Source organism: Lissotriton vulgaris, chromosome 2_1 (assembly GCF_964263255.1).
Source record: "Lissotriton vulgaris chromosome 2_1, aLisVul1.2, whole genome shotgun sequence".
Taxonomy (NCBI): Eukaryota; Metazoa; Chordata; class Amphibia; order Caudata; family Salamandridae; genus Lissotriton; species Lissotriton vulgaris.
The window spans coordinates 1619474587-1619489903 of NC_141687.1; the positions used below are offsets into that span (position 1 = coordinate 1619474587).

At 44.5% G+C, this 15317-nt stretch overlaps 1 protein-coding gene across 12 annotated transcripts in view; it reads left to right on the forward strand.

Moving 5' to 3' along the window:
• The window catches only part of EYA3 (EYA transcriptional coactivator and phosphatase 3), a 1455294-nt gene that overhangs the window by 652190 nt on the left and 787787 nt on the right, over positions 1-15317 (forward strand). For all 12 annotated transcript variants that reach the window (XM_086957503.1, XM_086957498.1, XM_086957496.1 and 9 more), the window contains one exon: positions 14707-14849. In XM_086957503.1, the coding sequence (XP_086813629.1) occupies positions 14707-14849 (143 nt within the window). The remainder of the gene's footprint in view (positions 1-14706; positions 14850-15317) is intronic.

Sequence of the window (15317 nt, forward strand, 5' to 3'; positions counted from 1 at the left end):
AACAATACCGCCTCCACTTTTGTGTCTTTGAACACAATTCCTTACAATGTTTTTTTTTTTTGCACTCCGACCACTGACTGCAGCCTGAGCCTTCTGCAGGCGACATTTCTCAACTGCATGCTCTATTGGAAAGGGCAGAGAAGAAATTTGACATATCGGCAGCTGCAAAACCGCAACATCTCCTTTGTGATTTCATGCCTACGAGGTCTGTGAAGTCCTTTCCAATTTTATATTTCATACGGAATGGAAGGAGAGGTTGAAACTCGTGAAGACCAAGGCTTCAGCCCAAACAGTAATACCTTGAGCAAAAAATAAAATATATACAATCATGCTATACAGACATGTCAAGTGAATTTACAACTCAGGCCATAAAGTAAATTTAGTGACAGCATCCTCCTTCAACGTGGCTAATCCTTTAGCTATCCTTAGATCTTGTGACCAACAGAAGTAGAATGACATTTGACTCATTTACCTAAAGCCAGAGGACATGTATAATGAGGCATTCCCATTGGTCAAAAATGTGCAAATGTGTTTGTGGACATTATCAGCACAGCCATGGATTTATCAAATACTGGGTTTTGTCAAGTCCTTCCGCCCTGAGGCTCAGGCCAAAATTCTTAAAATGCACATTCATTTTAGCACTTTTAGAAAGCACATAGGTGTCGGTCTCGGTTTTGATGTTCTGTAAGGTTTCATCACACACTCCCTGGGAACCCTGCAATTCTGGCATTATTTGGGATATCCCTTTCAAGGTACCTGTAGAACCCAGCTCTGTAAATATAAGGCCTGCGCACCAGTCATACTTCTTCTAAGTTTAAATGTCCGGACAGACGATAATATCCTAAACAATATTCCTCAGAGGTTGGCAGTGACAACCTTTTTCTTTTATAAGCTTTATTTATTATATAAATCACAGACCATTATATTTAATCACAAAACATTTTTCCGGAAAAGGAGAAAAAAACATTAAAGGATAGTATTGTGACAGTTCGTAATTCAAATGCCTTAGTCATCATGTAAAATGTAGTTATTTGGGGTGGACATGTATACCTAAGTAGCAATATAAATACAATGCCATAAAAAAGATCATAGAAGCGTGCAGACTGGGCTGTTGATTCTTGGAGCTACGATCAGTTATCAACATCTTTTTCTTCATTTATGCTATGATGCAGTACCTGCGGCTAATGGTTTTATTCTGCTCCCCATATTTGTGCAAATTTCAGGATAGACCCTATCCTGAGGGAATAATGTTTTTCTTTCTTTCATGTTTCTCATTTTAATTACCCATTGTGCATGTTTTTGAGTTGTTGACTAATCAACTGAAAGACCCTGGTCCTGTAGACCGTCAATTTCGGGCAGGAGAAACACATATGGAACCAGTCCCCTCTTGAATGATAACATCTAGGACAATCCAATGAAGTTTCTTTGGAACAATCAGTGCAGTTTAGCAGGGGGTATAGTATAATTGCCATTTTGAGAAGAATACCATTCTTTTATAGTTCGCCCCGCAAAGGGCCTTGGTGGATCATTTATTATAGTCCTGCCATTGGGTTACCTCTATGTGACAGCCCGTGGTCTCCTGTATTGTTAGAAGGGCGCTCTGGACTATGTAATCAGATCTATGTTGCTGCAAGATATGGTACCAGTTTCCGATACCCGCCATTTGTTTGATGTACAATGCATAGGTGACTGCTTCGGAAAGTGGACCGTGCAGGAGTCGCAATTTCTTAACTAGGCTTGAAATTTAAAGCTAGGAAAACATTAGGATCAGGACTTCTTCTATTTTATCTTGTCTAATTTGTCCCCAAGATTTCATCTCTCCTTGTATCACTAAATCTTTAATTTGATAGATACCCAGCCTTTCCCAGTTCTTCAATGTCTGTGTATCAATTGCAACTCCTAGTTATCTACAGTGTAGCAGTTTAGTTTCTGGCTGTAAAGGTGTGAATTGATACTCTTCTTTTAATCGATTGAGTCTATCAAGGATTATGCTAGGAGTCTTATATCGGTAGCGTTTGGGTAGCTTAGGGATTTTGATTTTAGATCTGTATTACCTTTCTAAAAGCATTTGATGTAGATAGAAGTTAGGGCCATAAACTTGTGCTGATAATGCGTGTCCACACAAGTCCAAGAGAGCGGCTTGGAAATATTTTTGTATACGAGGTAGCCTTAGACCACCTTCCGGTTTCAATTGCAATGTTGTTAATTTCATCCGTGGTTTCTTCCCACTCCAAATAAAATTCCGAACTAGTTGGTCTATTTCAGTGAAGGAACATTTGAGAAAACGTAAATAAATAATGACCATCATTTTTATCAGTGCCACTGTCATTAATTTTATACCCACCCACACCCCAGCTTCGAGGGTGTTTCAATCATGTCAAATGTTTGTTTAATATTTGCAGTTTCTGCCTCAAGATAGAGGATTAAATCATCTGTGAATAATTTCAATTTAGGTGCCCCTGTTATTGGAGGTGTGATTAAGGGGTTTTGGTGTATCGAATTCGCTAATTGCTCCATGTACAAGTCAAATAAAACCAAAGACATAGGACAACCTTGCCGGGTTCCCCTCTGAATCTCTACTGTACCGCAGTGTATACATTAATAAATATTTTCGCCAGGACCTTGTATAATTTTGTGAGTCTGTCCACTATAACTTAGGGCTAAATCAATTTTTTCTCCAGTATTGGAACTTTCATAGATTCCCATGCTTGTATCATTCCCTGTCATCGGAATGGGAGTCCCCGTTATACATAAAATAGCAATAGAAACCATCACTAAACAAAACCTATGCCTAGACCCATTACTGTTTTGCATCCTATCAATCTCTTTTTTGTAAAAGAGGCCAAAAAAATGAACAACCAATCAGATTGGCCTCACTCCCTAGAACCATCCTGAGAGAAGCTCAGACCCAGATTTTTTACTGCACGTTATTCAAGGGAGTCTCCACTGAGCTCTGCTCAGTTTTTTCCTGGTACTTTGTTTCTACAACCTTTTCTACAGTTTTTTCTACTACAATTGCTTCAGGATGTCGGATAAAGAGTAGGCCCCCTTTAAGGCATGTGCTACTTGTGCTGAGAATAGGCTTTACATTGAAGATAAGCACAAAGATGTTATTTACTGTCTGTATCCAGACCATAAGGCTGCAGACTTTAAGATATGCCACACCTTTTCTACCAAGACTTTGCATGATCATGAAGGGCTTCTTTTGACCTGGCTCCAGAAGCTGAAGTCAAGGAAGGAGCCAGTGTCCAGTGACAGCGACAAAACATCTTCTGCGACCTCTTCCAGAGGTCTGTAAAAAGGGGTAGACCTTCTCCTTCACCTTCTGAGAAACACCCTGGTAAGTCCCTGAAAAAGACCTCTCATAGATCTAAAGGGAGTAAGCCTGTCAAATCTCCTCATCAAGGTATAAATGAGAGGGAAGGGCTATCAAAAGAAGGGAGTCTTGAGAGGAAATACAGATCTGTTCCTCCAACGTCACCTCCTGCGGCTTCAAAGACCTTCAGAAAGCCATCATTGTTGACTTCTAAGGTAGAATCATTAAAGAAGACTCACTTGATGGCGTAGTCGACGATTCCATCGACAAACTCCAAAGGTACAGTCTTCTTCATCTTTAACCCCGTCGATGGGCTAGTCACTGGTTCTGGCACAGGGCTCCGTGTCGACGAGTTCAATGCCGGTGGTAATTGTATCGTCCACGATGGTGTTGATGACGTCGTCGAGGATGACGACGAGTGTGACGCCGCCAACAACGTCTACGACTACTGCGTCGACGACAGCTGCGTCGACGATTGCTTTAATTTCAATCTTGCTCAAAATACGTCAAATCACACCAGAGATGACCTTGCCAAGGAGGGTAACTCCTTTACTACCTCCTGCACTTCTCCTAGAAGAAGAGGAATCAGATGAGGAGGAAGGACCTTTTGGCTAAGCTAATAGCCCTACTCAGCTTCACGTAAAATGCCAGGAGACCATTTTCCGCAGGGGAGAATGAGGATTTTGAACAGTATGGTCCAAATGCCCTCCTTCTTACTGACAGACTTACAAGCTATGCTCTTGGATTACAGTAAAAGGTTTGCAACACAGCCTCCTGTTTTAGTAGGAGTACCGGTGATTACTATTCCTCCTACTCGTCCTGTGGCCCCGCAAGTACCATAGCCTCAGCCAATGCTGGAAGCGCAGGATGTTCCACCTGTTGTGCCTGCCATCCAAGATGAACCCTCTGACGGCGACCAAGGAAATGTCACGATTCCAGATCCAAATGCAGAGTGGGATGACTGTTATTCCAGATCAGGCTTCTCCGCCTTCGGCACCTGTTGATTCCCTCCCTGTAGATATAGTGGGTTTCCATAACTTAATGGTGGGGGCCGCCAAACGGTTCGCACTGCCCATGACCAAGGTGGAATCGAAGTGCTTCCTTTAAGACTTTAAGGAGCCTTATAAGAAATCGGTCAGGTAAATTCCGATTGTGGATCATGTGTGGGAGGAAGGCTTAAAGGTGATGTAAAATCCAGCCACGGTTATACCAGTTCTACCTCTTCTGGAGAAAAAATATAAGGTTTCGGAGGGTAGCCCAGCATTTTTGACCAGCCAGCCTAAACCGGACTCTGTCATCTCGCAGGCCGCCCAGAGGAAATCTAGAAATCCTGCAGCTCCCCTTACCACTCCTCCAGATAAAGAGGGAAGGCGTCTGGATAATGTAGGCATTTGCATCAACCAAGAGTGGAGCCCCCAGTGACCCAGTTCCCATACGGTTCGTCAAAGACATCACCCGGACCATAGTGCCCCAACTGACTGCCCTCATCAACATCTCGTTAGCACAAGGAGAAGTCCCTTCAAGCTGGAAGGAGGCTGTCATAAAAGGGCTTCTCAAAAAACCATCGCTAGACCCTGCAGATCTATCCAATTATAGACCAATCTCACTCCTCCCCTGGATAGGTAAGGTCGCCGAAAAACTAGCGAACAAAAAGCTGTCACACTTCCTGGAATCAAACCAACTCCTCAACAATTCACAGACCGGCTTTAGACCAGGTCAGGGCACGGACACTGCTCTCCTCGCAGCAGTAGAGAAGACCAGGGAAATTATCGATGCAGGAGGATCAGTGGCAGTGGTCCTCCTAGACCTGAGCGCGGCCTTTGACACGGTCAGCCACCAGGTCCTAACCCAACGTCTAGATAACATCGGAGTAAAAGACAGGGCGTTGAAATGGCTCACGTCCTTTCTCTCCCGACGCTCCTTCCAAGTATGGGAAGGTGAAAGCCCATCCCCCTCCAGTGTGGTGTGCCACAGGGCTCATCACTAAGCCCCACGTTGTTTAACGTGTACATGGCCCCACTGGAGGAACTGGTCTCACCTTTTGGAGTCACCATCGTCAGCTACGCTGACGATACTCAGCTGGTGGTGACGCTCTCCCACCCCAAGCTATAGCCTTCCAATCTCCATGACTGCCTCTCCAACGTCCATCAGTGGATGAGTGACTCAGCCCTAAAATTAAATGGATCAAATTTCATCCTCCTAGGACACAACACCACGAATCTTCCCCCTAACATCTGGCCCGCCTGCATGGGTGAACCCCCCACCCCCAAGACGGAGGTTAAGAGTCTGGGAGTGTGGCTGGAGACAGATCTCACCTTCAAAACACAGGCGAGAAAAACGGCCGGCATATGCTATGGACTACTCAGATCTTGCAGGAAGGTACTCCCCCTACTGCCATTCCAGTCGCGTCTTCTGCTGATCCAAGGCCTAATTTTATCCAGGCTGGACTACAGCAACGCCATTTATCTGGGAGCCCCGGAATCCACTCTCCAAACCTTGCAAAAAGCCCAGAATGCCGCAGCCCGACTACTTACGAATACTCCAGCCAGAACATCAGCCAAGCCTGCACTGAGGAAGCTGCATTGGCTCCCAATCAGGGAAAGGGTAACTTTCAAAGCCCTTTGTCTGGCCCACAAGGTACTGCACAACACAGGCCCCCCAATCCTCAACAACTGGATCACACCCTACAGACCCACGAGAGCGCTTCGATCCGAACATGGAAACTTCATCATGATCCCCAGGGTGAAAAAGGCCCGCGCAGGTGGCCGCCGTTTCTCAGTCAATACTGGAAAAAAATGGAACGCGCTCCCCCCGAGCCTCAGAGCGGAACCAAATCTCCTACGGTTCAGGAAGTCCCTTAAAACCCTACTCTTCCCTTGAGTCGTCGTCATCCTCGACCTTCATCCCTTAGGAGCACGAGGTTTAGCGCTGGGATACCCGTTGGGTGACTACGCGCTCTAGAAAAACCTAAAATAAAATAAATAAAAGATTTTCCTCTATGTCCAGACTGCTAGTCAGGGCTGCTAATTCTTTGGCTATACTTGGACGATATGATCACCAGATGTGATGCGACTTATCCCCCTAACTTGATCAGTTGCCGGAAGAAAGAAAGGAGCTAAAAGGATTCTTCAGGAGGGCGAAATAACATCAGCGGAAATCATTGATTGTACAGTGGATATTGCAACAATGGCTTTTTGCTCCTTAGAGGGAAAAGCGGTTCTTTGTCGACAGGGCTGGTTATGGGCTACTTGGTTCTGCCCGGAAGTTCATAATAAAATCTGGGATATGCCTTTTGATGGGGAAGCTCTGTTTGGAAAACGTATTGATGATGCGCTCCAATATTAAAAAGGATACAGAAACGGCGAAATCCTTAGGGACTTTGCAGTACCGCAAGTTCCCATTCGGAGGAGCGGGGGGAAGAGGTAATTCTACATACAGGGGAGGTTATCAACAACACCGTTACTTCTCGTATGGTTCAGTCTCAATCCTACAGGCCTAACTACAATCAACGGCAGAACCCATCTTCTCCGTCTTTCTCTTGCTCGAACAACCGAGGAAGACTAAGTCGCCAGGGCAGAGACCACTCTAAGCGTCAATAGCGGCTTGCTGGCTCGGACTACGGCCCCCTCTCCTCCTGTGTTATCAGTGGGAAGCAGAGTTTCATATTTCCTCCACAACTGGCAACAAATAACATCGGACCGTTGGGTATTGAACATCATTCTTTAAAGCCGTGCCCTGGAGTTTGTCCTACCATCACCATCCGAGCGCCCTCGCGCCACGGTATGGAAACATCTCCGTCTGCTACTGTTAGAGGTCCATGAAATGCTCCTCAAAGGGGAAAGGGGTTTTACCCCCGGTTCTTTTTGGTCCGGAAGACGTTCGAAAAGTGGCACCACATACTAGATCTGAGGGAGTTCAACACAATCTCATCAAACAATCCTTTCTGATGGCTTCTCCACAAGACATCCTTCGACTTCTCAACTCGGTGAGATTTCATGGCCACTATGGATCTAGAGGACGCTTATTTTCATGTACCCATTCACCCAGCTCACTGGAGGTATCTTTGCTTCACAGTAGCCAAGATCCATTTTCAATTCAGGGTTCTTCCCTTTGGTCTGCGATCTGCTCCGGTAGCAGCCTTCCTGCGAAAACAAAAGCTTCAGGTCTTCCCTTACCTGGACGACTGGTTGCTAAAAGCGCCTACCAAACAGGCAGCACAAGAATCAGTCATAACATGTACACACCGGGTTGCCAATCTCAGCCTAACTTTCAACAAGCAGAAGTCTTCTCTCCGTCCATCAAGGACAGCCAGATTTTTTGGGGGGCCATTCTCAACACATCCATAAACAAGGCTTTCCCGACCTTGGAGAGGCAGGAGAAGCTAATGCCCATGGCTTCCCGATTGTTAAAAAGGTCACTTTCAGTTCGCCTCTACAAGTCCCTGCTGGGTTCCTTCTCCTCCTGCATACCCCTGATTCCTCACTGCGGATTAAGAATTGTTCAACTCCAGGGAGAGTTGGACTTGCAGTGGCGCCAAGTCGACTGATCCTTCGGATAGACTAGATAGACTAAATAAAAAAGATGGTGGGCTGGTGATAATTTATCGCAGCAAATTTACAACTAAAATTGATCCAATCCCATCATTGACTTGTGAAGCAATTTACTTCTCTGTTCAGCTCAGTCCCGCCCAAACTTTCAAAGGCATCCTACTCTATCGCCCACCAGGATCAAAAACTGAGTTCCTCTCCACGCTAAGCAATCTGGTAGAACCTATAGCAGCTGAACATACCTGTACGATTTTAGGGGATTTTAACTTTCACTTGGAAAACCAGTTAGATAAAGATACTAATACATTACTTTTAGACTTGGAAGCGATGGGCTTATCACAGCGAGTTCACAATGCTACGAATAAAGCTGGTCACACCTTGGATGGCCTCTTTTCCCATTCGCAAGAAATCCTTCTAAAAAACATTCTTCCATTAGTAAGGACTGATCATCATGTAATCATATTTGATATTCTCACTAACAATAAGTCCCCCCCGAATACTTCTATAAACTTACTTGTGGTATTAAAAGCCTGGAAAAGCATAGACAATCCCCTCCTTAAGGAGCAATTATCTTTATCCCGACCAGAGGTCCCTTCAGATCCTAATATAGCGTCCGCAATCTATAAAAATTGGCTGCATAATGCATTTCATAGCCTGGTGCTAAACAAAACCTTCTCTAAAAACCGGCGCTCCCAGTCTACCCCATGGTTCCTCGAATTACTCAGGGAACAAAAAGAAACTGTGCAGAAATCTGGAATGACAATGGCGTAAATCGTACACCAGTCAGGAGAAACTCCTCTATAATGATGCTCTCGCCAAATATAAACTTCTGATCGCACAGTAAAAAGTAACTACTATGTTGCACAGATTGAAGCTGCGAAAAACTACAACGAACAGCTCTTCCAAGTAGTCACCGAATTATCAGGTTCTACATCTACTGCTGTCCCTTCTCAGTCGCTGTGCGACTCCCTAGCGAATTACTTTTTTTAAAAAGTAAACAACATCTACTTAAAATTTGCATCTCAGACCAACTCTGCGGACCAGCCTTTGATAAAGGATGCACCTGAACAGACTTTAGTACAATTTGAAAATACAACACCAGACCAGATTATTAATCTAATGTCCTTTGTTAAATCAGGTTCAGCTAATTACCCCTGTCCGCCAGCTGTACTCATACCAGTTGCTGAACAGGTGGCATCAGTTCTGGCTAACATTTGTAATGCTAGGTCTCCTCAGGTATCTATCCCACCTCCTGGAAGAAAACCATCCTAAAACCTCTATTAAAAAAATCAAATCTGGACTCAGAAGATACTAAAAACTACAGGCCCATAGTCAGCCTACCTTTTCCTGCTAAAATCGTAGAGAAGGTAATGAACATCCAACTCTCTAAATGTATAGAAGATCATCATCTATTAGATGATACCCAATTTGGTTTCTGCAGAGGGCACAGAACAGAAACCGCGCTTATTAAGGCGTCTGAAGACATCCGAATCATCCTGGACCAGGGCGGGACGGAAGTTCTTATTCTGCTGTTCCTTTCAGCTTCTTTTGACACGGTCGATCATACCAACTTGGTCGACAGTGTCAGTTGAATGGGCATTCAACTAAAGGCGCAAGACCTGCTGTCATCCTTTCTCACCTTACGCGCCCAGTCGGTAATCCTGGGTACTTTCCATTCTGCCCAACTGGCTCTCCCGTGTGGTGTTCCGCATGGTTCATCGCGGAGTCCGACGCTTTTTAACATCTATGTGTCGGACTTAGAATCATCAAAGCACACGGGATGGGCCTTACATCTTATGCCGGTGACACACAACTGGTACCGGCAATAAACCACAATGGTGACAAGGTAACAGCCGAGTTCCAAGAAGGCATTCTGGCCATCAGTAGTTGGATGGCCAGCAATTGCCTTAAGCTGAACTCTGATAAAACGGAGGTTATGACATTTGGCAAGTTGTCCCCATTTCGTCTCAGTCCTGGTGGCCCTCTACTCTGGTCCCCCCGCCCCCGATTCGAGTCACTAAGGTCAGGAATCTAGGCGTCATATTTGACGATACACTGACCTTTTCACCTCATGCCAACTCGGTGGTCTCGGCCTCATTCTTCAAACTGCGAATGAAAAATTTATTTTTACCATTCCTCCCTTTGAATGCTGGAAAACCTATGTTCAGTACTCTTGTCATGTCCTCCATAGACTATTGTAATGGGCTATTTGGAAATGCACAAAATAAGGTCACTCACAAGCTACAATCTGTCCAGAATGCAGCAGCCAGAATATTATCCAGATATCCTAGGTTTAAACCCATCTCTCATTTCATCAAGAAGTATCACTCGCTCTTGGTGAAGAATCGCATTAAATTCAAGGCACTGTGCATCGCCTTTAAGGCCTCGCGTAACTTTGGACCTCAATTTTTTAATAAAGGAACTAGCAACTTATACTCCTAACCGGGCACTTCGCTCAGCTACTGCACACTTGCTGAAAGTACCTCGCACCAAAACTGCTTCAAGGGGTGATAAGCGATTTATCGCCGCCACTGCAAAACTTTGGAACTCACTCCGGCTAGAGATCAGATCAAGTCAGTCCCTGCTAACCTTCAGAAAAATGTCCAAAACCTGGCTATTCAACCAATAACTCACTCTGCCTGGCACATGCCTTTGTCCGTAGCGCCGAGACACGTATGGGTTTTTGAGCGCTCTATAAATCTCAAAAATAAATACATTAATTTGACGACAAGATCTTAGTGACCGAGGCCATGAGAGACGCCGCATCATTGTGGATGACAAAGAAAACATTTCTCAGGATCTCTTTCAAGCTAGCCCCAGTTCCACACATAACTACGGACGCATCTCTCGAAGGCTGGGGATCGGTGTTGCAAGACCTTCATGTAAGCGGCCGGTGGCAGCCTCAGCAGCAGCTGTTGCATATCAATCTGCTAGAGCTCATGGCTATTCGCCTAGCCTTGCAGACCTTTCTTCCACGAATACAACAGTCTACAGTCCTTATACATACAGATAACACGAAGGCCATGCATTATATACACAAAGGAGGCACCCGATCTCGACTGTTGTCACAAGAAGCCCAATCAATCTGGGAGTGTGCAATTCAACCATAGGTATCACTCCGAGTGGAACATCTTCCAGGTGTCCTCAACAAAGCAGCAGACACTCTCAGCAGACTGAAGTCGGTCTGCCACGAGTGGGAACTGGACAACTGCACTCTACAGAAGGTTTTTCACAGATGGGGCACACCTTCCATAGATCTCTTTGCCACTATGGAGAACAAGAAATGCTGATTCTATGCAAGCAGGATTCACCATCTGGGATCGTTGGGGAATGCGCTTTCGATGGCCTGGTCAAGGGCATTTGTTTACGCGTTTCCCCCCATTCCTCTGATCCCCAGAATCCTGCGGAAGCTCAAAGCAGAACAGTGCAGGATGATTCTGGTAGCTCCGGCGTTGGCCAGACAGTTTTGGTTCACAGAACTTCACCCTCTCTCCCTGGACCATCCTCTTCCTTTGCGGCCGATTCCTTCGCTGCTGACGATGTCCCAGGGCCAAGTCTGGCATCCGGATCCTCAGTCTCTTCAGCTCTCGGCATGGCTCCTGAGCAGCAGAATTTCTTGGGCTTAATCTCTCAGCAGAATGTAAAAAAGTGCTTTCTCAAGCAAGAGCCCCAAATACAAATAAGACTTAGATTGAAGTGGAAGCGTTTCTGTATTTGGTGCCAGCGTAACAGCCTCCATCCTTTTCAATCCGAGCTGCATGAAGTTCTTCCATACATTCTATCCTTAGCAAAAGCAGGACTGGCACACTGTTCCATCAAGGTGCACCTGGCGCCGATTTCTCGCTTCAGACACATGTCTGCAGGCCCTTCACTCTGGTTGGCAAGGATCATTAAATAGTTTCTCAAGGGACTTCTCAGAGTTTTCACTCCAGTCAAGCCGCCGCCTCCTCTTTGGCCTCTAAACTTGGTTGTCGCCCAGCTTATGAAGCCTCCTTTTGAACCTATTCACAAGACAGAGCTGAAATTCCTCTCCTGGCAGGTAGCGCATCTTCTAGCTTTTACTTCAGCTAGGCGTGTAGGGGAGTTTCAGGCTCCCACCATTCAGGAACCCTTTCTCCAGTTCAAAAATGAAACTGTGATTCTGCAACTAACCCAAAATTCAAACCTAAAGTTCCTTCGGACTTTCATTTTAATGAGCATGTAATTCTTAAGACTTTTTCCCACAACCGGCTACTCCGGCAGAGAAAGCACTTGTCTCTCTGGACATTCAGAGGTGCTTAAAGTTCTATCTTCAAAGGACTAAAGACTTCAGAAAGTCTTCTCAATTATTTGTGTCTTTCAGCTGCCCTCGTAAGGGTTTTCCCCTTTCGAAACAGGGGATCGCACGTTGGATTACCAATGCTATCCAATATTGTCACAAGGCAGCGGCAAGCCCCTGGAAGGTTGAGTCCGTGCTCATTCCACGAGGGCGAGGTCTTCTTCTACAGCACTCTTTGCTGGTGTTCCGATCTGGGAGATCTGCCGTGCAGCGACCTGGAGCAGTACACCTACGTTTACAAGACATTTACTGCCTGTATGCAGATACGCAGAGTGAAACAAGCAGTCCAGAGGAACCTCTTTCAGTAGTGGTGAGCTTTCCCTTTCATCCCTCCTTCCATGTTAGTTTTACCAGCTCTTGCACATTTCTTAACCTCATTTGTTTGTTTTCTGAAGTTTCTAGGTATGTTATAGACCATTGAAAATGTCTTTATGATATAATTTTACTATGACTTGGTTACTAGTTTGATATTACTCTTGGTTCCAAACATGTGCGGAGAACTGCTAGCTACTCTGATACAAGCATGGGAATCTATGAAAGTTCCAATTCTGGAGTAAGAAAACAAGTTGCTTACCTGTAACTTTGGGTCTCCAGTATTGGAAACTTCCATAGATTCCCATGCGACCCATCCGCCCCCCCTGGGAAAGCTCAGCCTCTTTCATCTACAGTGATTTGGTTACACAGCGGCTACGAAAATCTGAGGTTCTGAGCTTCTCTCAGGAGGGTGCTAGGGGGTGCGGCCAATCTGATTGGTTGTTCATTTTATTTGGTCTCTTTTACAAAAAGAGGTGGATGGGAGGCAAAACGGGAATGGGCCTAGGCCTAGGTTCTGTTTTAGTGATGGTTTCTATTGCTGTTTTATGTATACCGAGGACTCCCATTCCAATGACTGGGAATGATACAAGCATGAGAATCTATGAAAGTTTCCAATACTGGAGAACCAAAGTTATAGGTAAGTAACTTGTTTTCCTTTCAGGACTGTGAAGAGAATATTCCAGTTGATCATGTCAAACTTTTTCAGCGTCGATCATCATGATTGCCTCTTTCATGTTATTTGAGAAAAGTAGATAGCCTGTGTTAAGAAGTTTGAATTGTTGGTGATCTATTTCTGGTAAAAAACCATGTTGGTCGTTGTGAACCAAACTTTGAGTGACTAAGGTAATTCTTGTAGCCATTATTTTCGTGAGAATTTTATAGTTGTTATTTAAAAGACTACTGTGCCGATAAGGTCCTGGTATATCTGGTGGCTTCCCCTTCTTTAAAAAGCTAACTACCACTGCTTCGTCTAAAGTCTTGGGATATTGCACCCTTTCAATATTGCATTGTATACCGAAAGCAAGAAATTATTTAAATGTGGCAAAAAGATTTTATAGAATTCAATGGGTATTACATCAATGCCACAGGCTTTGCCTCTTGGTGTATATTTTACAGTCACATTGATCTCTATTTCTTATGTTGGTGCTACCAGCTGTGCTTTCTGCGAGGGAGTTAAATTATGGTAGCGTGATTGTATTCAGGGAATTATCAATTTCTTCTAATGATTTGGATGTCGGAGCTGTATATATTCTTTCATAAATACCCTCAGATGGAGGTGGCGTGAGTGAATTATGCACTCTCCACCCCTATGCAGAACGGAGGGGTGGAGAGTGCATAATTCACTCACGCCACCACCATCCTAGGGTATTTTCTCACCCTTTTTTTACTCTTGACAAGGGAATCAAGGAATAAAATGATGACGACATTTCAGTTTTAACACTTAATATCTGCATCCGTTTAGGATCCTTCTTCTTTTTCCTTTTCTGTTTCTCTGTATTGTCTACCCCTCCCTATTCCACATCTAGCGTTGGTCTGCGCTGAGGCATTTAGCAGCACCCCTATGATGAAGCATGCCACAACTTGTTGTGGGGGATGTCAGTTTTTACAAAGTGAATGTGCGCCTGGCGTAACTATATATATTTAAAATGTGCGACTTGTAGTCATCTTACTTCCTTTTGTGTGTTTATAACTTGTAGTGACCCCCACTATTTCAATAAATGCTGATCAGTGAATGTTGTACTGCCACAAAACCTTAATTAAAATGACAAGACAATCAGTTTGCAAATAAGAGATTACAGTGTATTGTGTGCTGTTTGTTGGTTCTTACACAGTGCCCTGGAGAGGACTACAGAGACAAATTCTAAATAACTTGAACACCTAGAAGTTTCAGAAGGAAGCAGGCAGACTGATCTTGAGTGATCAACAAAGGAGGAGTGAAAGACCGGCACTTTTAATAGTGTCACTTAGTGGGCAAGAGTCCTTAAGTCCCATTCAACTGACATCCGTTCCTCATGTGCTAAAAGTTGTCATCAGTTAGATTAAACAGGAGTTGAACAAGTAAACCTTTTTCAAACTTGCACATTGGTGGTGGTGGGGTACTGTGTGAGGTGGGGGCTGGTGCGTGGGGTTATGGGGTAGGGAGGGAAAAGTATGTGTATTGCAATAATTTGTGCATTGTTACTAAATAATTTCTTGTTTGTCATTTTCAGGCAGTATACACACATCCTTTCTTTACCCGTGCTCGACACAATGCACACATATTCCGGACAGACTCCGTACCAGGCACTGCAGCAGTCCCAGCCTTACACTGTGTACCCTCAGGCTTCTCAAACATATGGCCTACCTCCTTTTGGTGAGCTTGACTAAATATTGTTTTCATTCCACATGTGATATGTTGATGAATATTTCTAGTTCTTCCAACTATCTACAGACATTATAAAATACAGGTGTTAAATTGCGGTGGAAAAGTAAAGACAAAGCCAGGTAATCTCTCACCTGATGCAGAAGAAACTTTTATGCTGCCTATTAATAATGAATCCAAGTACAGGCCTATTAATATTTCCATCCATGCAATTCTGGCAAGACTATACACTAGCTATATTCGCAGAGTGAAATAAGCCACCAGTCAGCATGAGAAATGGGGTCTTAATTCAATTACACTGGAAATACCATGGCTATATAGTTGTACAGGTAATCTCTGTACCCCATTCAAGCTGGTATTTAGCTGCTTGTGGACATCGCAGGTGTATTATTTGGTCGATAGCCCTCTTTACTGTGGCTTTAAGGGAAGTGTGCTCAAAATATTGCGGTGCATCATAGG